The sequence below is a fragment of the Cyprinus carpio genome, chromosome A11 (genome assembly GCF_018340385.1).
Source record: "Cyprinus carpio isolate SPL01 chromosome A11, ASM1834038v1, whole genome shotgun sequence".
Classification (NCBI taxonomy): domain Eukaryota; kingdom Metazoa; phylum Chordata; class Actinopteri; order Cypriniformes; family Cyprinidae; genus Cyprinus; species Cyprinus carpio.
In genome coordinates this window covers 21,478,023-21,506,022 of record NC_056582.1, presented here as the reverse complement: position 1 = coordinate 21,506,022, position 28,000 = coordinate 21,478,023, and the positions used below count along the sequence as shown (strand labels likewise).

General features: G+C 35.9%; 2 protein-coding genes across 5 annotated transcripts in view; one reads left to right on the top strand and one right to left on the bottom strand.

Moving 5' to 3' along the window:
• The first annotated feature begins 5,395 nt into the window (after positions 1-5,395).
• LOC109099037 (ethanolamine kinase 1-like) lies at positions 5,396-25,352 on the top strand. Its single transcript, XM_042766768.1, has 8 exons — positions 5,396-5,768; positions 15,205-15,464; positions 16,413-16,553; positions 17,691-17,833; positions 19,981-20,064; positions 20,152-20,312; positions 20,503-20,576; positions 22,150-25,352. The coding sequence occupies exons 1-8, from the start codon at positions 5,589-5,591 to the stop codon at positions 22,220-22,222; spliced, it is 1,116 nt and encodes a 371-aa protein (XP_042622702.1). The 5' UTR covers positions 5,396-5,588; the 3' UTR covers positions 22,223-25,352.
• A 621-nt stretch (positions 25,353-25,973) lies between these two features.
• The window catches only part of LOC109099047 (transcription factor SOX-13-like), a 28,165-nt gene continuing 26,138 nt past the window's right edge, over positions 25,974-28,000 (bottom strand). For 2 of the 4 annotated variants that reach the window (XM_042766765.1, XM_042766766.1), the window contains exon 14: positions 25,974-27,978. In XM_042766765.1, coding sequence (XP_042622699.1) covers positions 27,732-27,978 — 247 coding nt within the window. In that variant the 3' untranslated portion in view covers positions 25,974-27,731. The remainder of the gene's footprint in view (positions 27,979-28,000) is intronic. The other 2 variants (XM_042766764.1, XM_042766767.1) reach the window with 2 other exon arrangements.

Genomic DNA, 28,000 nt, shown 5'->3' with positions numbered 1-28,000 from the left:
CATAGTTGATAATCTCAGATTTAGATGTTTTAGCTTTCAGAAGTGCTCTAACATATACTGTACTGTATGTGCATTCCACTGCGATGTCTCATTAATTTCTCTAGTCTAGAAGGACTGAAATTCCCACAGTTCTCCACACAGTTTCTTATCTTGCCAACATTTACAACAGCCTATAAAAGACACTAAACTCATGTTTGTGTTCCACCACTGAACAAACTTTCTTGGGAGACATAGTTTTACTTCTGCAATAAAGATGGATCTCAGTTTCTGAACCTCACTGGAAGATTATGGTGTGCTAGTTGTATATGACGTCAAAGCCATAATATGGATAAATATTACCTGCCAAAAACATAAAAGGTTCATATTTCACCCCAAATTCAAAAAGAAAAATTTTAGCTAAAGACTTTATAAATTGTGACATTATTTTTGTGACAATTTGATGTTTCCGTCCAAATCCTTTGTGATATACACCAGTTTACATTTATAAATTTAGCAGGCACTTTTAACCACAGCAACCTGTCATGATAATTGTTATAATTAGTATAATTAAATATCTTTCTTATACAGGAACAAAATATTTATGAAAAATATTTAATGGCACACACACATATATTAAATTAAGATAATAAATATAAATAATAAATATATTTATTTTACTTAATTTTATTTAATTATGTGTGCATATATATATATAAATATTTAATGGCACACACACATATATTAAATTAAGATATTATTTAATTATGTGTGCATATATATATATAAACACATTTCTATATTTATTTAATACACACACACACACACACACACACATATATATACATATTACAATTAATTATCTCTTTTATACATAAACAATATATTTATAATATATAATTATAAACACACATGAATGAAATTAAGTAAATAAATATAAATAATAAATATATATTTATTTATTTTATATAATATAATAGATAATTTTTATTTAATTGTGTGTGTGTGTGTGTGTGTCTGTGTGTGTGTGTGTGTGTGTGTGTGTGTGTGTGTGTGTGTGTGTGTGTGTGTGTGTGTGTGTGATTATATTGAATTAGTTAATTTAGTTATGAAATTTATGAAACTTTCGCTTTTGAAATTTAACCCTGCAGGTTCTTTCCCTATGTGTTGTGCTATTATATAACTCCTTCCATGCATTTACATTGTGTCTTTTCACTCTGAATGAAGGCTGAAAACTTTAAAGCAAACAATCTTTTGAAGTGCTTTTCTTTCTTTCATAATTCATGGCGTATGTGTTTCCACCACCTGTTCAGTGAGCCTCTCCTTTTTTCCTTCCAAATGAACCAGCTTCTCTTTAACACCCTTCAATGCAATTGTCTACCTTTAGCTTTGCAGACAACAGATGCCACACGCTAAAATAGCTGTGGCAGGAACAGTAAATTCCCCAGCCTTTAAATCAGGTATTGTTCCCGCTGTAAAGACCTGCAGGAGACTGAGGGCGCAGCAGCTCTGGCGGATTTACAAGAGACCTGGAGGGCCGTTTAAAGCGGGATGTGTGTGGCCTGACACTCAGCAGAGCTGGTGAAAATCATCAGGGCTTGTCTGTGAAGAGAGGGAGGATGAGACACTAAAGGAAGACATAAAAACTCTGACTGCAGTGCAGATGGCTGGCGGATCTCCACAGACTAATGATGTCACTTCTGCCATTTCTTAGGGGACCAACAGAGCTTTAGTGAATTAATCTGGGAAAAGTGAATTATAGACATTTACATTTACTGTATACTTTCAAAAAGAAACCTACAATACATTTAAGGTATTAACAATTTTATGCATTCCATGGGAATTAAACCCATGACCTTGGTGTTTCTAGAACCATTTTCTACTGTTTCAGCAGGAATGATCCACATGATTGTAACAATGTTCAAATGAAACTTTCTTTGTGGCTGAAAATATCCTAAAGGACCTTGAATTCATTTATTTTGTATTCAAATAAATGCAACAAACAAAAAATGTGGTGTCATTTATTATGTTTTTATTTTAATGTTTTGAATTAGCCTTAAATTTTTGTTCACTTTAATTTTAGTTCAAATTTTAGTGATTTTGTTTTGTGCTTTTCTCATTTATATATATATATATATATATATATATATATATATATATATATATATATATATATATATATATATATATATATATATATATATATATATATATGTTTAGCTTTGCTTTATATTGATTTCAGTTTTAATTTGAGTAATTTCATATTTTCAATTTTCCTTAAAATAATTTAATATTTCTAGTTAGCTTTGCTTTCTAGGCTATTAATTTCAGTTTTCTTTTAAGTAATTTTAGAACCTCAACTAAAACTTATTTTATTTCAGCTAATTTCAAAGGTGTTCTTGTTCTTCATCTAATATTCATATTTTATTTCAGAGTTATTTCAATTAAATAAAACACATTTGAATGGTTTGGTTTTGTAAAATAATGTGAAATATAATAGTATTCAAACACTTTTTTGTGTAAATTGTTCATGTGTAAAACATTACATGCATATATCCGTGCTGTCTGTGTTCTGTCAAGGATTTTTTCGTGAAACAAAAGTGCATCTGTAAAGAAAGTGACTTTTGAAATGTCAGTTTTATGGCCGTCTTGTGGGGTGAAAGAGCCAGTCATGAATATGTTAAGAAACCCATCTGTCTCCTTTTTGTTAAATTGCCCCTGAGTTTTGTGTGTATATGTGTTTTTTAATGTAGAAAGAATACACGTAAATGTAAAGTGCACATGTGCATGAAAAAGAGAAGCCAGGACAAACTTTACTGCACAAGAAGTGTCAACATGAACTTTGAAAGGGGAATTTGTCTTGGGTGTGGAAATCTCCAGGTCGCCCAGAAAGAATAACTCTTTATAGTTGGGTTTATTTTGAAGTGAACAGGTAATTCATTGTCTGTTCAGTTGGAGGGTTTACTGCACAAGAAGTGTCAACATGAACTTTGAAAGGGGAATTTGTCTTGGGTGTGGAAATCTCCAGGTCGCCCAGAAAGAATAACTCTTTATAGTTGGTTTTTTGTTCAGTTGGAGGGCAAATAACCCCTTGGCATCGCATGAACCGCTTTAGCAGTGCTTCTGCAGAAACAGGTTCAGAGTTTCCAGGATACATTGTTAGGAGACCAACTCCCCTCAGAAAAATCACACAACATTCCAGTCCTCAAGAACAATTGAGAATCCCTGACTAAAGAGGAAACGGTTGACAGAGACATGTATCTGCAAGTGTGAAAGCATGACATCAGCTCACTCATTGCTCTGTGAAACAGAAAACCTACAATATGCCTGAGAGGGATTGTTTCCTTTCCAAATTAATAGTGATGTGGAAGAATTTTCAGACCAACACTGAACCATATATATAGATATACAGTGGGTACAGAAAGTATTCAGACCCCCTTAAATTTTTCACTCTTTGTTATATTGCAGCCATTTGCTAAAATCATTTAAGTTCATTTTTTTTTCTCATTAATGTATACGCAGCACCCCATATTGACAGAAAAACACAGAATTGTTGACATTTTTGCAGATTTATTAAAAAAGAAAAACTTAAATATCACATGGTCCTAAGTATTCAGACCCTTTGCTCAGTATTTAGTAGAAGCACCCTTTTGATCTAATACAGCCATGAGTCTTTTTGGGAAAGATGCAACAAGTTTTTCACACCTGGATTCGGGGATCCTCTGCCATTCCACCTTGCAGATCCTCTCCAGTTCTGTCAGGTTGGATGGTAAACGTTGGTGGACAGCCATTTTCAGGTCTCTCCAGAGATGCTCAATTGGGTTTGAGTCAGGGCTCTGGCTGGGCCATTCAAGAACAGTCACGGAGTTGTTGTGAAGCCACTCCTTCGTTATTTTAGCTGTTTGCTTAGGGTCATTGTCTTGTTGGAAGGTGAACCTTTGGCCCATATGTATATGTATATGTATATGTATATGTATATGTATATATATATATCTATATATATATTATATATATATATATATATATATATATATATATATATATATATATAATAAATGGTATATTTTTTTATATTTTTTTATGTACTATATAGTATACACAGCACACTATGAGTATGCTATATTCAGTATGCCAGTGTGACATAAGTCATACTCTTTAAAGAAGTTGGCGACATCTAGTGGCTGAATTTTGCAAACAAGCAAGGTTATTATAATTGCCAAAGAAGAAGGCCGATATCTTCAAAATTGCTTTATTTCATCAAGTTGCAAAAGTGACATTTCCTGATTTTCATTTAGTTTAACTTGTGTAAAATAACTGTAAAATATATAGACAATATATTATTTGTGAATAAATAAATAAATAAAATGACAATATCACACACACACACACACACACACATACATACATATATATATATATATGTATAATATATATATATATATATATATATATATATATATATATATTAAATGACAAAGATACAAAGCAAAATCACTAAAATTTTAACTAAACTTAAAATGCAACATAAAAATAAATACCTATTTAAAATAGTAATAAAAACTATGACAGTATCTCGATATATAATATAACATATATGATATTTACAATTTAATACAATATAATATATAACAGTATTAATAATAGTATTATATTACATTATACTAATCATGTAAAATATTAGAACATTTTAGAAAATGGTTTTAAAATATGTAAATAGCTTGTGAATGTTGCAAGGAAAATATAAAAGGAACAATCACCTATTATATTACATTTTTATTAATATAATTAAAATATGATAGAACTGATTTAACCTGTATTATTTACCCTGCAACATTCTGTAAACCTTTTTAGGTTTATTTTAGAGTTGATATGTAATCCATAAACTATTTACACATATTTCACATCATTATGATGAACCATGTTCTTTGCATTATGATGTTAGACCTGTGGCTTGTAGGGGTCTTTGCCACCAGAGAGCACTTTAGCTCGTGTAGCCTAATAAAAATGAATGAGCAGAAAGAGACGCCTAGTGACCTGAGATCTACGCGTGTCGTCTGATTTGACCAAAAATTAATATTGTTTACATTTCCCCTAATTCAAATTTGACTTTAAAATGTGTCTATTATAGCCTATTCTTTCTTTCTAATACTAAGGCACATAAAATTATACTATAAAAAAAGACCAAATTATGAGCACATTTTACTGATAAAAACGGAAAGCAAGGTTATTTACTAAACTTACTACGCTGAATGCTTAACTCGTAATAATCACGAGACAAGTGTTTACAAAGGACGACTGCGAATGCAACGTCACGTGACCTAATTAATATTAACAAGCCACCCCTTAGCCAAAGAAAAGGCCAGTCAGCCTGAGCTCATTAATATTCATGAGCTAGGCCTCCGTCATCGGATGATTTCTTGTGGGCGGTGCCCGTAGAAGGAAGAAGCGCCGTTTTTTCCAGTCGTGATGACAGAAACCGGCATATGAACCACTCCTCTTTCTCTGCACACGTTAAACCAAGGCTGGACCTCCACTGCACGTTCAAATTAAAACCTCCAGAACCCAGGAATACTTCATATACGTATTGAATACTTATAGATTCAGAAAGTTTCATGTCGGGCATTAATAGGCAGCTAAATCATATGATGGAGACGGAGATCCACGTGCCGGTCGGATCACCGACGATCAGAAAATTCCAGATATTCGTGGACGAACATAACGTGACGGAGGGGGCGATGAAGCTGATTAAAGAGCTCAGACCGGGCTGGGACCCGAACCTGATCCGGACTAAGGTAAGGTAACGTTAGGTGTGACTGTCTGTAGCTCGAGCTAATCGACGTTACTCCCGGTGTCTTTAGGGCCTTTATATCAATTTATTTTGGGTTTTAATTTCACATGAGAATATAACGTAAGCCCCCCCCCCCCCCCCCCCCCCCCCTTTTTTTTTTTTTGTTTGCGTTTTCACGTCATATTGCTCGTTAATGACTCCATGAGTGACGTTGGAAACTAGCCTGGCTAACTTAGCCTGCTGCAGGTCATTACATCAAATCTAATGAAATTTGAGCATGCGTATTCTATAATAAAATCAGTATAAAGAAATAATGTAACAATGTGCGTTATGCATGAGGAGATGGTGGTTGAAATGAGCCGGACAACAGAGGTTTTCAATTTTTGACGCGAGGCACATCTGCTGGATACGTCACCGGCGATTTAACGTTAGCTGAATATCAGAGAACAAAAAAATTTATATCTTTGAATCAGTCTAGTATTTTGTGATTCATAATCATTCTAATGTTAGGGTGTAATTCATATATATATATATATATATATTATATATATATATATATATATATATATATATATATATTATCATAAAAAATTAATTATATATATTATATACATGTTTTATAATTTATTTTAGTGTATTTAAAAAGGCTAGTCCATGATCATGTGTTAAGGTCATCTTCGTCTGTACTTCATAGTAAGTGTGTTTTTGTGTAGGGGTGTAACGAAACGATTTTCAAACCGAACCGAAGTACCGCTACGTGTTGTGTTTTTGTTGGTATGTACTTAATTGTATTGTAGATAACTATAAAGATAACGATATTAGCGTCCACACCAGCGAACAATATCGTCTGTTATTCGAAGCGCACGCTCGTCTGGCGCTTTAAATTCTCCGAGTGCGTTACAACAGGATGGATTCTGATTGGCTGTCAATTTTTTAATCAGCTGGAAAAAAATCGTTCTGAAAGTGATTCCAACGATATCTTTTTCCTTTGTCTTTATCGTTATAGTTGTGGTGTGGACGCTGCTGTTCTTTAATACTGAAACGATTTTTAGAACTATATCAATTTATCGTTATCTTTATAGTTATCGTCCTTGGTGAACGGGCCTGAAGTACCGCTACCGTTATACTCTAGTGATGGGAGAAGCGAACTTTTTCGAACTTTAGAATCAGTTTGAACCAATTGCTTCGCAAAATGATTCACTGTTTCGAAGCGCTCGAAACACCACACGCTTGTGACGCCTGGGGGTCAAAAATGTGTTTAATGCTACAAAAACTGAGGCCAAAACATGCATACAAATATTTTACATGTAACATTTTACAAACCCATTGAAAATGTTTTATTGGAAGTATAATACATTAAAGGGATACTCCACCCCAAAATGAAAATTTTGTCATTAATTACTTACCCCCATGTGTTCCAAACCCGTAAAAGCGCCGTTCGTCTTCAGAACATAATTTAAGATATTTTGGATGAAAACCAGGAGGCCTGTGACTGTCCAATAGACTGCCAAGTAAATAACAGTGTGCATGCACACTGGTGTCCTCGTGGGTCCAGGAAGGGTGCGTGGAGGGACTCCTGCACCGCCAGAGATATGAGCAGCCGGACCCATGGTCCGGACGAAGACTGCACTTGTTACACGGCCATCGGGCCAGGATGCCGGGCCGTTTAATCCTTTCAAGCACCAAGGGGAACGAGAAGGATGCAGCCGCTGGAAGAAGCCGCCACCCTCCACGCCCCGGACTGTAGAGTGGAGCGCGTGTGGTCGCCAGACTCCGCCCCTTACCTGGACCCTTCCTTCCTGAACACTGCCCCACCTACACGAACCCCGCAGCACGACGAGGACACCAGATTCCCTATTTATTTTGAACACTCTTCTCCTTTGCACACTTTATTCCCTGTTTTTGTTTCTTTTCTGTTAATAAAAGCCTCTCCGAGGCCTGACGCCTCACCTACTGTGTCTGTCGTTTGCTCCTCCCGCCTATACACACACACACACATACAGTGGGTACGGAAAGTATTCAGACCCCCTTAAATTTTTCACTCTTTGTTATATTGCAGCCATTTGCTAAAATCATTAAAGTTCTTTTTTTTTTTTCTTCAATGTACACACAGCACTCCATATTGACAGAAAAACACAGAATTGTTGACATTTTTGCACATTTATTAAAAAAGAAAAAAATTTAATATCACATGGTCCTAAGTTTAAAAAAGAAAAAAATTTAATATCACATGATTTTTCTCATCTCTCATATAAGATGCATTTGGTTGAGTTACGCTAAAGCAAGTCATTACATATAACTATGACTGGGACTGTCATATACTTGGTTGAGTTACGCTGAAGCTATTTTAATAAAACACTGTGATTTTTTTTTATTTTTTTTTAGTTCACTCAGTTGACGTGCTTCGCTGCAGGATTGCGGGCATTGTGCGTAATTCTACACATTCCTGCAGGTTTCTCATAATAAAGCCCACTCTCCCACTCTCTCAATATATTGGTGCCGTGACCCGGATGGGAGTGAGGTTTAGGGGGTTGGGAGTAACAGAGGCCAGCTGGTAGGTGCTGTGCAGGTAAACCTCACTCCTGTGATCCAAAGAGACAAACTAGCAACTGATGCTATAGGCTGCTGTCTTTAGCCTCATTGTTAAGGCCCCGATATACTTCATATACAAAATCAGGCCGAAATGATGTTAGTTTTGAGTTCGTTTCGTTAGTTCGAAACAGCTGACCAAAGTAAACTTTCTGGGGGAGTTCGTTTTGGCTCCTAAACACCTTAGAGCTTCCATTGGTCCGTGGCGCTTAGGCAATCGGTGGGTTTGTTCTGAAACTCCACCTTCTTTGATGTGCAATTTTTTTTATTTATTTTTTCAGTTCGTATCTCATTCAATGGAGGTCAGGCAAGAGAACAACATCTCCTATCACTAGCAACATAAATCGATGTGTCGAATAGCTGAGCTGGCACAGATATATCCGCACCTGTACGATCGCTCACGGACATACTTTAAAGATTCAGAGAAAGCATTTAATTCCTATAAAGAAATTGCAACGAAGCTTGGTGTCGACGACCCAGAGTTATGCAAAAAGCAATGCAGAGAAACATCTGATAAAAGTTTTCCTAAGCCATAAAAAAAAGAATGAAAAGAGTAAAGATAAAAGGTGGCAAGTACCAAATACATGTTTCAAATCAATGTTACAAGCTGACATGCATGCAAACTAATGCAAATTTTAAAAATGTCATTTTTGGATTTTTTTGGAAACTGTGATACTTTTTTCAGGATTCATTGAGGAACAAAAACTTAAAAAGAACAGCATTTATTCAAAATAGAAATATTTTCTAACAACATAAGTCTTTACTATCTTTACTTTTTATCAATATATCATATATTTATTTATCAATATATTCTTGCTGAATAAAAGTATTAATTTCTTTCAAAAAACTGATCCCAAACTTCTGAACGGTAGTGTATTGTGAAAAAAAAAAATATTTTGAAAGTTTTTTTTTTTTTTTATTCATCAAAGAATCATGAAAAAAGCATCACAGGTTATAAAAAATATTAAGCAGCACAACTGTTTCCAAGATTGATAATAAATCAGCATATTAGAATGATTTCTGAAGGATCATGTGACACAGAAGACTGGAGTAATGATGCTGATGAAAATTCAGCTTTGCATCACAGAAATACATTATATTTTAAAGTAGATTAAAATAGAAAACTATTATTTTGAATTAATGCTTCACAATATTACTGTTAGTTCTGTATTTTTGAACACATAAATGCAGGCTTGATGATTTCAAAAATAGTAATGTGTCCAAACTTATAACCAGTAGTATACTTCTGTATAATAACAGAAAACTAGCTAGCGGAAGGTACAAGAAAGAGCATCACCGCTTGAGTTAGCTTGCACATGATACCAAGCCTCATAAATTGTCAATGAAATAGTGCTAACTAGCTTACATTTTTAATATCTGATTTGCTAGCTAGCTGGCTACTGTATAAAGTAACACATGGATAAACATTTTGGTTTAACTTGAATACCATAGATTAAATATATTTACTTAAGTAATATCAAAACTTGGTTGCCGCAAGCACAAGGTATGCTCCTTCATAGAATCCGCCTCAAGCCACCCGCCCTCCTCACTCAAGCTGGCCATGGCTCACTCTAGCCTTCCGGCCACTGCTCACTCAAGGCCGCGTTGTGTGACGCTGTTTCGTTGAGAAAGCGAAACTACTTTGTTTTTGCCTTCCAAAAGAAGACATGACTAGAAATCATGTTTATATCACGTTTATAATGGGTTTTATGTTTATGTCTCGTCGCTCCAACCGGACAAGGCATCACAATATGTCAAGAGGCGTAACATTTCCGTCACACGCTTGAGGCATTTGTCCAATCACAATGCGCTGGATAGCTGGCCAATCACAGCACACCTTGCTTTTCAGATCTATGAGTCTTGTAAAAATCGACACGTTTCAGAAGGCGGGACATAGAGGAGAAACAATAATGTACAGTATGTGGAAAATAATGTTTTTTTATTTTAACCTTAAACCATATTTCATTGCACCAAATACACAAAATAATGTTCTTTTTAGCAGCATCATATGACCCCTTTAAGTTGAAAGTGAATCTGGTATTCTTTAGCACTGCTGGTGCCATGCCATGGCTCCCAAAGTGTGATATAAACTGAACCGTGGCATTGGTATATTGTTACACCCCTTATGTGAATTTTTATATATATAACATGGCATTCCCTATATGTATATATATATATGTATATGTGTATATATGTGTATATAAACGGGTTGGACAATGAAACTGACACACCGACCAAAATAGTGTTGGAGGTTTCATGGCTATGTCTGCACATCCTGGTGGCCAATATTCAATGATTGCATGTTCCACCAGTAAGATCAGAGTCTGAAGGTTGAATTAGCAGAGCAATAGCACAGCTGTACATAAAATATTGCAATGCACACAACATAATGAGGGACATATGAGTGTTCAAAAGTGGACAAATTATTGGTGCGCATCTTGCTGGTGTATCTGTGACCAGGAGAGCAAGTCTTTGTGGTGTATTAAGAGCCACAGTATCCAGATTGATGTCCACATACCACCATGAAGGACGAACCACATCCAACAGGAGTAACTGTTGATGCAAGAGGACGGTGTCTGAAAGGGATGTCCAGGTGCTAACCTGGATTGTATCCAAAAAAACATGAAACCACAGCTGGTCAACTCACTGCAGAATTAAATGTGCACCTCAGCTCTCCTGCTTCCACCAAAACTATTCGTCGAGAGCTCCTCAGGGTTAATATACATGGTCGGGCTGCTATAACCCAACTCGTACCAATGCCAAACGTCAGTTTTAATGGTGCCAGCAGTGGAAATCTTGGGTTGTGGACAATGTGAAACAAGTATTGTTCACTGATGAGTCCACCTTCACTCTCTTTCCCACATCTGGGAGAGTTATGGTGTGAAGAGGCCTCAAAGAAGCTTACCACCCCGGACTGTTGCATGCCAAGAGAGAAGCATGGGGGTGGATCAGTGATGGTTTGGGCTGCAATATCATGGCATTCCCTAGGCCCAAAACTTGTGCTAGATGGGTGCGTCACTGCCAAGGACCACTGAACCATTCTGGAGGACCATGTGCACCCAATGGTTCAAGCATTCTACCCTGAAGGTGGTGCCTTGTATCAGGATGATAATGCACCAATACAAACAGCAAGACTGGTGACAGAGTGGTTTGATGAACATGAAAGTGAAGTTGAACATCTCCCATGGACTGCACAGTCACCAGTTTTGAATACTATTGAGCCAGTTTAGGGTGTTTTGGAGGAGCGAGTCAGGAAACGTTTTCCTCCACCAGCATCACGTAGTGACCTGGCCACTATTCTGCAAGAGGAATGGCTTAAAATCCCTCTGGCCACTGTGCAGGACTTATTTCTATCATTCCGAAGGCTAACTGATTATGTATTGGCCGTAAAAGGAGGCTCTACACCATACTAATAAATTATTGTGGTCTAAATCTAGCTGTTTAAATATCTAAATTTGATAATTTAAAAATGTTAGGGATTTTTAAAAAGTTTGGGTTATGATGGTGTGTTAAGGTCATGTTCATCTGTGCTTTCATTATAGTGTCAACACAGTTCTGTTTGCATGTCCCAGTTCAACCGCATTTTGACACCTCAATAAAGTACAGTGAAATGAGTTTGGTTAGTAAGGTGCATTGCCATCATGTAAATGTACTGATGTGGCATTATCATATATATATATATATATATATGTATATATGTGTATATGTATATATATATGATATATATATATATGTATATATATATATATTATATATATATATATATATATATATATATAATATATAAGACAATCTGATGATAATACAGAAATCTGATATTTTGGTCACAGGTGGTGTCAATACATTTTGTTGCATGTCGTGTTGTTGAAGTGTCTGTGTATACACACACATATTTTACATAATGATCAATCTGGACTATGCTGGTGCAACAGTTACACATTTTTCTTTTGTTCTTGACACAGGTCACCTCTGAATGAGAGGTTAACCCCCACCTGGCGTTCCGCTTTGAAACTAGTAGATCTGATTAGATTGACTCAACCCAAAACCACGTTTGACTCAAAAGTGATCACCCTATTCCATTTGTGTTATCAGATCAGTCTCATGACTTCATCAGAAAGTAGTTTATCGTAATGCAGCTGATCAGACTCGGTGAGTCACACTTACTGTCTGGCCTGATGTCTCCGCCCATCTCCACACGGGCTACACAATTAACACAACTATAAACTTTGCATTATTGCACCGATTGTCAGCCTTATTTGCCATATCTCGTTGAGTGTTATCATTTATGATGTGATGGGAAGTGAAGGTTACTGTTGTACAGTGCTATTATTGTTAGTTTGTCTTTTGCCAGTCCAAGTCACTAATGAATTGCATAAAAACGTGTCCGAGTCATATTTCACCCTAAAAGCAAGGAAAGATATAAGAAATCGTGGGTAAAGCAAATGCTTGTTAATAAGCACATTTTACTCCCGAATTTAAAACAAAATATTTTTAATAAATAAAAACATTTACTAGCTTTTTTATATGCTTTAGAATTAATATGCCACAAATTATACAACTATGTTAACCCTGTAAAGCATGACATAAAATTAAAGTCAGAAAATGAACAGTTCATTGAACCTTTAGGCAAATATAGAAGTCAAAAAAGAAAAAAATAGTTTGCATCTGTTTTTTTTTTTTTTTTTTTTTTCAATGAGTATAATATTTGATACATCAGCCTTTTATGGCTCATATAGTGTAATATATTGAGAATGGAACTCATACTCACACTTTCAGGGACCCAAAGTGATCAAAATGTATTTTGTGTAGTTGCTGATATTTATAATGGCCAAAAATTAAAGCGAAATTCTCATAGCTTGTAACTTAAATCAATGAGAGATTTATACAAGCATAGCAGACTACTTGCATAAAATGCATATTAATATCAGTTAATCACTCTACATCTCTCAGTAATGTCTTAGCGAGATGTTTAAATGCTTAGTTTTATGATCACACTCTGGTTTTTAGTTTGGGTCAAAATATAGCTATAATGCAATGCATTACAGTGATGGTTGAGAGAGAAACAACAAATAAACATTCCTCAAAAGACTGGTGTATCATATTTGATATTCTCCGTTTAACAAGATTTTGCTGTTTAAAAAAGGTGAAGTAAAAATTGCAGTTATATACACATTATATATCCACACATCACTTTTTTTTTTCAGGAAATTGATGACATGTAATGAAAACCTTCTGATTCCTTTATAAGTTTCTAACTCATTCCTTTCAAAATGTCTTATTGTGAATTCGACAAAACTTCAACTATGTCAGCCAGCTAAATAATGTATTCTTGGTCACATTCAAATCTCCAGAATACACAAAAGTGATATTCAGTTTTTCTAAATTTGCACGAGACAAAAGCACATGGCCCAAAACTACTACACTGATCCATCCTTGGTCTTGGTCCTAAAAGATAAGCTTCATTTTTATATTTTATTCTTAAGATTTTTGGGTGACTAGAGATTCACTTCCATAATGCTGGACAATAACGAGTTATGTTTGCTACAGGTTTGAAGCCAGGATGAATGAACCTAATCCCGTTCGACCTCCATGTGGGTGGCATGGCACTGTTTACAGATAGCCAGCATAGTTTTCATCAATGAAAAACACGCATTGTGCCCAAATGTATTGTTCACAGCTGCTTTGGTGCAGTTGTTTGAATGAAGCCAAAATGCTCAAAATAAAGCTCCTTTGTTGGCACATGGCATACTGATACCATTCATCAGATTACAACAAGATGAGCTCTGGTGTTCCAGCCGTTTAGGAGACCTGCATAGTCATAGACATAGCCAAAATAGTTAGACGTTGTGTTGTGGTTGACCTAGGCTCAACTGTAAACACTGGACATTAAATCCCCTTTTTTAATATTCAAACTATCCTGCATTTGTTCATATAATCATGGAATATTTGCTGTCAGCAATTTATCTTGAACCCATTTACTATTGAGACACATTACAAGATATAAGTGTATGAAACAACACTTAGTCAAAACGGCACCTGCTCAGAGTTGAATTCATCCTCTGTATGTTGACCAGTCGTGCTGTTTGTAGTCATTTCAGGAATCTCAGAAATGCATTGGTGGGTGGCAAGGCCGGTGCAGTGAATTGTGGGATACACTGCTACACAAACAAAGCATTTTAAATCTTGCCAGTTTATCATACGCTCCATTGCGATTGACATTTGAATTATCTGAAATAGCCTATTTCTTTCTTTAAATAAATAGTTTACCAAAAAATGGAAGTTTGCTAAACATTTACTCACCCTCTGGCTATCCAAGATGTATCCAAACAAAACCCCTTTCACACTGCAATTCCGGAAAATACACGGGTAATGTGTCCCGGCAATTGTGCCGGAAGCAACGGTTTGAAGTTAAAAACGTCTTAATGAGTGGTTTGTTTCTTACAAACACACACACAGCTTTTCACATTGCATGACATTAACTGATGGACTGGAGTGGTTTGAATTACTTGTGGATTATTGTGATGTTTTTATCAGCTATTTGAACGCTCATTCTGACGGCACCTATTCACTGCAGAGGATCCATTGGTGAGCAAGTGATGGAATGACAAATTTCTCCAAGTCTGTTCCATTCCAAAGAACAAACAAACTCCTCTACATGTTGGATGGACAAAGAATTAGTAAATTAAATTTTTTGCCAAATCAACGTGCAGTTCTTGATGCATAAAATACATCACATTACAGAAGTTAAAAACTGGTTTTGAATGCCGTTTCAAGCTGACTGTAAAGTTTATGCATCCTGCAACAAAAAGTAGCCATGATTGTAATCCGTACTTATGTTTTTGTCCCTTCAGCTTTTCACAGATGGCACAACTAATAAATTGGTGGGGTGTTATGTGGAGGACTGCCTTGACGATGTGGTGCTGGTGAGGGTGTACGGCAACAAGACGGAGCTGATCGTGGACCGAGACAACGAACTAAAGAGCTTCCAGGTTCTGCACGCCAACGGTTGTGCACCACGACTTTACTGCACTTTTCAGAATGGCATCTGCTACGAGTTCATGCAAGGACGCGCTCTGGATACTCAAGACGTCAGGGACCCCGTGTTACTCAGGTTGGTCCTTTCAGCACAAGGCACAAAATAGAAGGATCCAAATGGGTGTTCGTTCTAAAAATAACACATCTGTTTGGTCTTTTGACTTCTGGATTTGGGTTAGAACACAGAGTACTTCACTCTGATTTTAGCTTAAAGCACAGTGTCTATTTTGGCCTTTGTGACTATAATAAGGAAATCATTAAAACTGACCTTAGCTCTTTTCCAAAACCTTATGCTATTTGCATTTTTTGTGAGTATACTAATTACTTAATTATACCTGACTTGTCCAAATTCTAAGATACTATCCTTTGATAAGAGAATCGCAAAATGCACTGCAATGAGTTAAAATTAAAAAAAAAAATTAGATTTTTCATACTTGATCGGTTTACACTAGCATTCAGATCTTTAAGATTTTTTAAATGTTTTTAAAATAAGTTTCTTATGCTAACCAATTATTTGATAAAAAAAAATAAAAAATACAGTAGAAACAGTATTATGAAATATTAGTACAATTTAAAATAACTTTTCAATTTGAATATATTTTAAAATGTAATTTATTCCTGTAATGGCAAAGCTGAATTTTCATATATGAAATTTTATATATTTATATAGAAATCTTTTGAAAATTAAATAGAAACATAATTTGTTGAAAAAGAAATAACAAGAACAAAGCTGACATAGTAGGCACCCTTTGAAAAAAATGTCTTTAAATATGTAAGAATGGTTTGTGCAAACATTCTTATATAGTCTGAGCTAACTGCAAATTTGGATTGAAGTTCATGTGCGGTTCATGACTATCACATAAAACTCCTTCCAGGCACACAGTGAACCGTATCAAAATCTACACCGGTGACCCTGGGCTAATGTCCATTTTTTCCACACAAACAGCTTTTTCCAGGCATTGTGTTTAAGCTGAAATTGAACATTGCCATTTTGACCAACGTCTTCCTTTGTTATTATTGGCAGACTGATCGCACGAGAAATGGCCCGCATTCACGCCATCCACGCACACAACGGCTGCATCCCCAAACCCAACCTGTGGATCAAAATGCGCAAGTACTTCTCGCTGGTGGCCACTGAGTTCACAGACCAAGCCTCTAACATCAGGTAACCCTCAGAGAGTGAATCTTAAAGGATCTCATTAAAAGTCAAATTCAAGCACACATAGTTCACAGCTCAGAATCAGATTGGATGAGACCCATTAAAGCCGTTTGAAACCTCATTAAACTTTGATTTTGCTCAGACAGGTGTTTTTGCGGTGCACAGATTGCTTCCGTCCATCTAATCTCATGCACAGAGCTGTTATGTCACATAATCATCTCCACTGTCTACCTTAACAAAGATGCTCGCTCTTAAAAGCTGGCGGCTGTTTGCATCATGACGTTTATTGGGACCCAGAGATAATGCACATGCGAAGTCATTTACGTCATTAGAGCATTAGTTTCATAAGCATAGTTGCTCTGATGGAGGTTATGTTACTGCTCGAAGTCTAATAGGACGATTTCAGACAGTAGTTTGCTTTGAGGTTGAACTGGACAACTTTACCACTGTCTGAAGTTAAACCTTATGAAGTATTTAGTTGATAACACTTGTGTTGATAACACTTTAAGTTTAAGTACATGAACTGACGATGAAAAATACTTAAAGGAGCTTTTATTAATCTTAATGTTAATTTCAGCATATAATAAAACCTTATTAGTGTGTAGTGTGTTTCTTAATGTTATTTAATGGACTTTCGCTAGCATGAACTTATTAACTAAGATCAACAAAGATTAATAAATGCTGTATAAAATATACTGCTCATTGTTGGTTAATAGTGTTAGCAAATTGATTTATTGAAGGTGTATTAAGCATTTATTACATTTAAAAAAATTTATGATTAATAATTTAATTCTCAAAGGAGAATTTGAGCTTTGTAGATGAGCCATATAGATTTAATATATTAATGATGTTTGCGAAGGCAATTTCAATTACTCATATTTGAGATTAATGATTTGAACTAACCCTGAGCATTGAAATTGTATGTGTAACTCATCCTGCACTGTTTGATCTATGGTCATAAATTATACCTCAAACCCTGTGCCATGTTTAGGAAGGGTGTGCAAAATTATGGGAACATTAATTGAACAAACTATAATTTCCCAAAAATTACATTTTGTGGCATTATGCTTTTGTCAACCACTATTGACTCTCTGTTTGTCATGTGCTTGAATCACTGATCTGTTTCTGTGTTCTCTGAACTAGAATTCAGCAGGAAGTGCCCAGTCAGGAAGTGCTAGAACAGGAAATGATGTGGATGAAGGAACACCTGTCGCAGCTGGGCTCTCCTGTAGTGCTCTGTCACAACGACCTGCTCTGCAAGAACATCATTCACAACGCAAAGGAAGGTGGGTTTTACTTAAACACCATGACAGCATGAAATCAAACTTACGGTATTTACATTTAGAATAAATGTCCCTGGTCTTATTGTACACAAAAGTGTGTGTTAAAAGCTAGTCATTTTTGGTATCAAAACCTTTCTCTGTCTCTGAAATGGCTTTTCTGTTCTTCTGGTGTAACCAGTCATGTGGGAGGGGGGAAAAATATGAATTCTTTTCATAGCCCACTTTTCATATTTAATTCAACTCCTAGGGATGAGATTTTTTTTTTTTTTAAGATTTTTTTGTTTGTTTGTTTGTTTTTGAAATAAGTATTTTTATGCTCACCAAGGCTGCATTTATTTGATCAACAAAAAAGTAGTAAAAACAGTAAATTTGTGAAATATTATTACAATAATAAAAAAACCTAATTTCTAATATGCTTTAAAATGTAATATATTCTGTGATGCAAAGCTGAATTTTCAGCATCATTACTCCAGTCTTCAGTGTCATATGATCCTTCAGAAATCATTCTAATATGCTGATTTGCTTATTATTAATGTTGAAAACAATGTTTTTGTGGAAATCGTGATACATTTTTTCATGATTCTTTCATGAATAGAAAGTTCAAAAGAACACAATTAGTTTGAAATAGAAATATTTTGCAACATTATAAATATCTTTACTGTGGCTTTTGATCAATTTAATGTGTCCTTGCTGAATAAAAGTGTTAATTTCTCTCTAATTTTTTTTTTTTTACTGATCTCTGTCTTACTGAATCTTTTGGCCAGTAGTGTCTATGTCATAGTACTCAAGTTAAATGCACTGTGAATGTCTTTTTCTGTTGTTTTAAAATCTGCAGTGTGCAACGGAATAGCATATATATTGAGTGCTTCCAGATTTCTCAAACACTACTGCTGCTCTGTCCACTCTGCCTCCTGTGTTTTATTGTTTAGGCAAACATGAGATCCTGCATTTGGTTGAGCCAGAAGTTTACATGTTGGGAAACTCAAACAAAGAAATATTGACAACACCATAGAGCCGAAGTGCCTTTTCACCTAAGGCATTACATTTTGGGATTTCGTTTCAAAAATGCATTCAAGTGTACAAACCTGATTCCAAAAAAGTTGGGACACTGTACAAATTGTGAATAAAAACAGAATGCAATGATGTGGAAGTTTAGAATTTCAATATTTTATTCAGAATACAACATAGATGACATATCAAATGTTTAAACTGAGAAAATGTATAATTTTAAGGGAAAAATAAGTTGATTTTAAATTTCATGGCATCAACACATCTCAAAAAAGTTGGGACAAGGCCATGTTTACCACTGTGTGGCATCCCCTCTTCTTTTTATCAAGGCTCATTTTAAATGAGCCTTGGCCCAGAGAAAATGCCTGCGCTTCTGGATCATGTTTAGATATGGCTTCTTTTTTGACATATAGAGTTTTAGCTGGCAACGGCGAATGGCACGGTGGATTGTGTTCACCGACAATGTTTTCTGGAAGTATTCCTGAGCCCATGTTGTGATTTCCATTACAGTAGCATTCCTGTATGTGATGCAGTGCCGTCTAAGGGCCCAAAGATCACGAGCATCCAGTATGGTTTTCCAGCCTTGACCCTTATGCACAGAGATTGTTGGATGATATCATGCACTGTAGATGATGATAACTTCAAACTCTTTGCAATTTTTTTCTGAGAAACTCCTTTCTGATATTGCTCCACTATTTTTCGCCGCAGCATTTGGGGAATTGGTGATCCTCTGCCCATCTTGACTTCTGAGAGACACTGCCACTCTGAGAGGTTCTTTTTATATACCCAATCATGTTGCCAATTGACCTAATAAGTTGCAAATTTGTCCTCCAGCTGTTCCTTATATGTACATTTAAGTTTTCCGGCCTCTTATTGCTACCTGTCCCATCTTTTTTTGAATGTGTAGCTCTCATGAAATCCAAAATGAGCCAATATTTGGCATGACATTTCAAAATGTCTCACTTTCAACATTTGATATGTTATCTATATTCTGTTGTGAATAAAATATAAGTTTATGAGATTTGTAAATTATTCCATTCCTTTTTTTACTCACAATTTGTACAGTGTCCCAACTTTTTTGGAATCGGGTTTGTAGTATTTTGTCTTATTTACTGCGAATCAACCCCTCTTGCTGTTTCCAGGTCATGTTCGGTGTATTGATTATGAATACTCCAGTTACAACTACCAAGCATTTGACATTGGAAATCATTTTAATGAATTTGCAGGTGAGCAGCATTAAAATATCATTCACAAAAATAATCCTCTGGGATTTGTTTTGCATTAACCTCATTATGTGTGTGTGTGTTTATCAGGCATGAGTGAACCCGACTATAACCTTTATCCCAGTCGAGAGATGCAGTTGGACTGGCTGCACACTTACCTGCAGGCCTACAAGCTCTTTACCAAGAAAGGTGAAGAGGTGAGCCAGCTTGAACTGGAGACGCTCTACGTACAGGTCAACAAGTTTGCTCTGGTGAGTTTGCAGAGGATCAAAGCGGAGGAAGTGTTTTGTTAATGCTGCATTTATGAAGTCTATTTATGTTTGTTTATTCCAAGGTTTTGGATTTAAAAGCTTTTTGCATGTTGATTGGTGTCAGTGATACGTGTTTATGGATTGAGCTAGAAGGCTTTGCCCTGAAGTTTTTGTTCTTCCACTTTGGCAGGCCTCACATTTCTTCTGGGGTTTCTGGGCCCTGATCCAAGCCAAGTACTCCACCATCGACTTTGACTTCCTCGGGTAAGCAGCGTACCCAGCTCAGCAAAACTTTCATCTCTGTGATGAGGAGGATTTATTTACAGGCATAAAGATCTTTATCAACTCTGACTGTGTTAAGAGAAATGGATAATAATGGCAGATAAAGAATGTACAGTAAGTGACAGGAAGTGGTGACTACTAATGCAGCCAATACACAAGCAAGTTTTAGTTCCAGAAGATACTTTTGTAAGCAAATATAAAATTGTATACTGGAAATAAATCCTGATATTGCATTATTGGACAAATTAGACCAAATGGACCAATATATATATATATATATATATATATATATATATATATATATATATATATATATATATATATATATAATATATATATATATATATATATATATATATATAAACACATACATATTTGATTAATATTAAATAATATTACAAATTATACATATTTAAATTCTGCTTGAGAATTTACCCATTTTCTATCTGGATTTCCATTCATGCATTTTTATTCTTTCATGTAAGTCAAAAAATAATTAGGCAAAAGTAATTCTTGAGCAGAAACTGCTTCTAGCCAAAGTTAATACCTAACTATTCGCCAGACAGAATCACACGAGACCTGAAATGAAGCTGAGATCTCTTGGGTTCATGGCTAAAACAGTCCCAATACCATGTCTGTTGTCTTTGCACTTTAAAAATACATAAGATCTGAATCTTTGAATGAAAGTCTCAGTTGGAGGTGAAGGTCTTAAATGAAGCTCTCCCACATACTGTAAAATGAATGAGTGCGGACTGTTATTTCTATTGCCCATAGAAACCAGTCAGTGGTGTTTGTTTCAAGAGGTGAAAAGTAGATTTGACTGCAATAAGTTGCGGCCTGCTACCCTCTGTGAATTTGGCAGTCGATCTAAACTGCACTCAAAATCCTCAGTGTTGTGTATCTGTGGCACAATGAAACTTTACTCAAGTTACTCTTTAGTTGTTGTTTTTTGTTTGTTTTTTTGGAGGGGGTGAGTTATGTCATCCGTAGGCTGAGGATATTTTTGTAGGAATCGTGGCTCACTTTTATTAAACTGGCTCAAGTAATATATTCTGTAAACTTCCTACGCTGCCAGTTTCCAAGCAACAGGTCGTGGTTCCTCTCGGGCTGCACCTTTTAACAATAAATCCCTGCCTGCGCATATGAGATCAGGAGGGTCCTACAGCTTGTTTAAAAAATCAGCCTTGTCGCATGTAGGGAAAGGTTAAAAAAATTATTTAAATTTATTGAATATTTTGGAGTCAACAGTTAACAAGGTCTTACGTCAAAAATGCAACTAAAATGGACAAAATGCCCGTTATGCCTTTTAAAATTATTTAGTATTTGATGTATTTTGGAATTCAATATAATATATGATCCAACACAGGGGCCATCGAATTATTTAAAATTGTATTTATTTATTTATTTATTTTAAATAGCATTCATTGTGCTATTTTGAAAATTATTTGCAGTTATTTTTGTATTTAATAATATGATCTATAAATACATTTCTACTAATTCTATCTCATTTTTTATTTTGATTTTAATTTCTGATTCTGTAATACCCTTTTCCTAGGTATGCTGTGCTGCGTTTCAATCAGTACTTCAAGACCAAACCTGATGTAATGGCCCTGGAGATCCCCAAATGAGACGTCAAGATTGAGAGGACAGTGCTGGTATCTGCTGACCTCATTGTTGACCGTTTGACCATGGAATCAGAGGCCTTTTCAGTCAGGGCAAGGTATGGGGATACAGCAGGGGTGAGCACTGGGACCGCTTATGATTGGTTGAAAACTTGTCTGCGTAGGCTTAGTTCCACAAATTCTTGATTCCTTTCTCAGACACCATGTTTCTCTTTGGGACTAAACTTCTAGTTCCCATGAAATGAGTGTGTTTATATGTTTTAATTCCAATTTATTTATTAATTATTATTGGGAACTTGTTTTGCACCAAAGTAGTCCTTCCGCTCTTGGAGCCGTCTTTGCTTTGGGGCTTCTTGTTATGGGTTTAGACAGCCATAGCAAACGTATGCAGATTTGCTGTTAAGGACGCCTGTATTGATGTTTAGCAAAGATATATTAATACTGGGGGTGCTGACTAACACAAAACACCTCAGCCTGTAGATTCATAATGCTTTTGTCAAACAGATGTGGCCCACTGTTGTCTATTTTGCAATGACAAATGCTCGAAGACCAAAAATGTGCTAATGCTTTCAGATTTATCTCACTGTGCAGTAAAGATGAGAAGAAATTGGGGTAATGGGTAAAAATCTGAGTTGTTAGTACAAAAGTTTCCAGTTTAGAGCCAAGCAGGGGTGACTCTGGAACTAGATAGTTACCAAGGTCAAAATCCTGCACTATTACGCACTTGAACAAATTAGTTAAACCCTGCAATTAGTCCCCTGTAAGTCACTTTGGATGAACTGCGTCAGCTAAAAGACAAGTAACCAAGTAACCAGTCTATTTGACCTCACTCTATACATTCCCAAGAAGTCAGGGCCACGAGACCCCTCAGTCACATTTCCATCTATTTAGCTTTTATGGTTATGAGTTCCGTTGAATTTTCCACTCATCACAGGCTTCCCCCTCCTTCTCTCACTCTCTGTCCTAAATGCGTTTGCATCACCTGGCAGAGCTCAAACTGAGATTTAAAAGTCATTATCTGCTCAATGATCACTAAGCTCATTCCTAATGTAAACCCTCTCCTTAAACGTCAATCTAATGGTTTTCCAAAACTGGAAAATGGGGCAATATTTATGTAATAGTGTTGTGTAGTTTGATTCAGGTCACCATCTGTGAGGACTCAATGTCCTGGATCGAAAAGGACAACATTATTTAAGTTCAGAATATCAAGGATGTAATTGCCATTTCACTGGAGAAAGTCCTTAATACCTGGACTGTCTGGTTGTATGTGGTTTTCGGAGTGTTTATCCAAAACATTTTGAATTTCATCTAGTTTCAGTGCTGTTCATCTCGACAACAAGACACATAATTTCACATTTTATGTCTTTTTGTGTATGTTATGCTTTCACCCGAAAATTCAAATGACTGTTTTATATGGTCTCGAAAGTATGAGAATAAAAAAAGAAAAGAAGAAAATTAGCTTTTGGTAATGTCAGATTTCTTACTTTTCCCATTGCTTTTGTGATGAAATATGACCTAAACATGTTTTCATGTGATTCCTTCATTTTGAGTCAGTACTGTATCTGTATAACTGGAATCACTCTAGTCTGTCTTCCCAAATGTCCTTTCCCTGACCGACCAGATCAGTCCCTAAACAATCAGTACAGCAGTCATTTTCAGAACGTCTCGAAACTGAAGCTAGATGTTGTGATTGAGCAGTGGGGTCACTGTGAAATCTCTGACTCTGTGTCAGGAGCAGGTTAATAATGAAACGCTCTGAGCCACAGGCAGCAACTGAAAGCGAGAGGCCCTTCAACAAAATCATGAATAATTTGTAGCCAATGTTTCTTTGATGAGTTGGAACTGCCTGATCGCTCTGTGCTAATATACTTTGTTCTGGTTTTGTCCACTTCTCACTGCTTAGATCTGAAACTTGAATTGCAATTTTTAGGGGAATCTTGAGAAAACATTTCCATGTGAAATTTCACCCTACGATTAAAAGTTATATTAAGAAGTAATGTTTTGCAAAATGCAGAAAATGCAAAAACATTCCCATTTTTGCAATGTTAAAAAAATACTGTCTGAACATAAATTAAAATCTGCATAAATTAAAAAAAATTAAATCTATTTCACAAATGTGCTATATGATTTAATTAGTCTTTTATGTGCATTACAGTAAGAAGCAGGCTACATTTACTAGAATTACAGTAAGCTACTGGGATTAATTGTCATTTAAAAAAAAAAAAAAAAAAAAAAAACTCCTACAATTCTACAATGTGCTTCATATTCACATTCATCATATTTCTTTCTTTTGATTTTGTGGTCAAATATGGCCCGGATATGCTCTTGGCAGTTTCCGTAAGATTCAACTTTCAAGGTCAGGCTATGCTTGCTTTTTTACATCTTTGTCACTTAGTGGTCCATGATGACTGATGACTGAAAAAGTGAAAAATATTTATATAGGTTACATTATTCCATACATGCATTAAGAATGTTATAAATTTGAACAACTTGTTCATATAACAGGAGTGCAATTGCAAGATGTGTGTAGATGTACATCCTGTATGTCTGTGTGTCCACCAGATGAAAACCACTTCTGTTTGTAAGATAATAGTTGCTTATTAATTTTCTTTTATGATATGAAGGACCTTTCTAATGTGAAGGGGGCAATGTTTACAAGCACCATTGCCGATATTATCTCTATTATTTGAAATGGCCTTGTAAATATCCCTTTTTAAACCTCTGCTCTTAAAAGGGATGTTTACAGGAAGCATCTGTGTTGGGATTTTTTAGTTTGCTGTCATGTTGAAAACATACCAAACAAGTCGGCTTCACAGCGTGCGCTTTAATTGAGATCAGTTCTTTTGTGAATGTACTTTAGAAATGTACAGATAATGTTTCATTTATCCTTATATCTTTAATATTTCTACTTTTTTGTATATTTAACTGGGAGTGTATTGGGTTGTTAGGTTGGCATGAATTCAAGTGTGTGTTTGCTGGAGACCAGCAGGGGGCGTTACTATAACGCACTGATAAGGAGTCTGTAAATACTGTGAAATATTGTGAAAAATACTGTACAATGTTTTGGCTTCTATTCAACTGTGCAGAGAATAATTTAACAATTATTCACATTTTCCATTAAAATGTCAAAGTTGGATCTAATTGTGTGCAGATTGCCTTTTTCCTTTGATATATTAACAAATCTGTATTATGCATAAATGCCCATTTTGCGTGGATCAGCGTGGCCTCTGGTAACCTAAAGTGTCTTCTGTATCACACCCGGTCAAACACTTAAGTTTCCTCATTGAACTTTTGCCTGTCTCCTGTGGACGGTGACCTGTATTTTGTCCCGGCAGGCACAGGAAGACTACTATTGAGGATATCCTGAATCAAACAAGCACAATGCAGGCACACACTTGCAGAACAACATCCTCAGTGCTAATGTGCCGGAGCTAGTTTTTTGCAAGTCTTCAGCTTGTGTGAATGAGGTAAATGACCATTTTCTCAAACAATCGACTTCCTAGTGCCAGTGTCGTATCGCTACATAAACATCGAAGCATTTAAATGCGAAATACAATGTGGATTCGTCCTATAGACGTATTGCAGATGAGCAAACGCTATTAAAAAAAAAAAAAACTAAAAACAAAAAAAACTTCTTGCAGATGTAAATGCAGACGTCAAAGATGAATAATGTTTGACTTTAATTAGCATTTATCAGAATCCAGTTATTCACTGATTGCTCCAAAAATATAAAAATGAATCTGAACCACAGAAGTAAACGTAACATTTTTATTTATGCTTCAAAAACAAACCACAAAACTTGCTTGATAAAATGCAACATACAGGGGAAAAAAAAACATGTACACCTTTAAATTATACGCTTTTATAAACAAAATAAAGTCTATCTCTATATTTTACAACAGCTGGTTTTGCAACAGTTGTCCAGGTTGCGAATCATACTTTTCCTCCCGCGGGTTTATTCTACAGATAAAATACAAACCGTATATTTCTGTGTCCAGCTATATACATGACATCATTTCCTTTAACGTGTTAGATTTATCACAACAGTCCACTGGCAAATATCTTCTAAAATCTCATTAAAATATAAAAGTTTATCATTTTTAACAAAATGTTTACATTTCAGCTCAACTGTAAATTGACTAGCAGCCCAATAATATGGACCCGGTCATAAGAACTGCTGGAATGATAACTCCGTTATTTTCTTCAGCACAAGCTCACTCTACAAACACGCACACACACACACACTAAAATAGAAAAGTAAACCAAAATGTTAAAAATGAGTGTAATTTGAGCGAATGGCATTATTCACATCTCGTTTCACAAAATGGATAGTAGAAATGATTTGCATATGTACATCAAGTGCAAAATTCTACTCTGAAAAAAAAAAAATTGTTCTGAATCATGAGGGTCTGAAAAAAATATATTAGATGGGAAAAGTGCATTTCAAGTGATTATTTTGCACTAAATCAAAAGAAACAAAAACATGACTTTAATCTGGGGAAATGTTTTAAGTGCAGTACCCAGATTCAAACAGCAGAGGACGCCACCAACCCGAAGTAAGACTACAGTCTTCTCTGCCTTTAGCAAATCTTCAAAGGGGCAGGCTGCTTAAATCTCCTTACAGAACAGCCTCTAATAGTCATTATCTGATATAATAAACTGGACAAGGAGCTCAGGAATGTTCCTTCCTTTTTCCTTGTTAACTTGTTTTCTTTTTTTTTTGCTCAGCCCTTGAGCTCTGGAAAGTACCTTGGCACAGTCTTAACAGGAACTTTTGCAGGAAAACCCTGGTGACATCAAGAAGCATTATAATACACAGAGGCTTTTTTTATGGCAAAATGATTCAGAGCTCTCAGTGCACTGACTTTTTAAAGAAATAGTTCTTCAAAAAAAATTTTTTTTTTTTCATTGTTTACTCACCCTAATCTCCTTTCCATTTTCGGATGAACAGTTGCTTCCTATTACTGCCAATCATTTGACATGATGTCAAATGTGGAACTTTTTCAGGTACGCCAAAAGGTAATATATTTAATCTGTACCCCATCTAGAAAAGCCGATTCTTGTGCAATTTCTAATGCACTTCGCAGATGACATTTACTTCATAATATGTGCAGTGACGTTTGAGTTGTTAAACAATTCTTGCACACCAGCTTCACAGTGCCTTCAAAACTCTCGAGATATGCAGTCTCACAATGAATATTGTAGATTGAAAAAGTCTTGCTTTTTCCAAGCTGTGGTCAGTATGTAAGACCTATCCTGTCTAGGCTTACACCACTGGAAAAATCTGAAAAATGAAGATCTATGCTTCATTTATGTCTGCTGCCTTCCTAACCAACCCAGTTTGCAACCAGAACAGCCTCACAACTGGACTGGAAAACACTGACCTATACCATTTATTGGACACCATCATGTTGTACACAGAGACTGCAAAATCTCCCAGTTATTTTCTCCATCTCACTCCCCCTTTTTCACGTTTTCCGCCCTTTCTGTCCTCCAATCCTTTCGTCCTTCTGTCTCAGTCAGTGAGGACAACCAGCTCTCCCTCACTGCGTTCACCCACATCACTCTCCTCCCCTTCACTGTAGGGCTGTCTGGGCCGCGTGGCCTCCCGCATCTCACTCCCTTGGCCTTTCATGGGCTCCAGACCCCGGGGAAGGTAGTGCTCCAGGAGGGCAGGGTGCAAGGGCAATGGGGCCAGTGACACCGGCGTGGTCGAGTACTGTCCTTCACTGGGAGGGTACGGTAGCTGCTGCTCTGATTGGCTGTGGGAATAAACGTCAAACC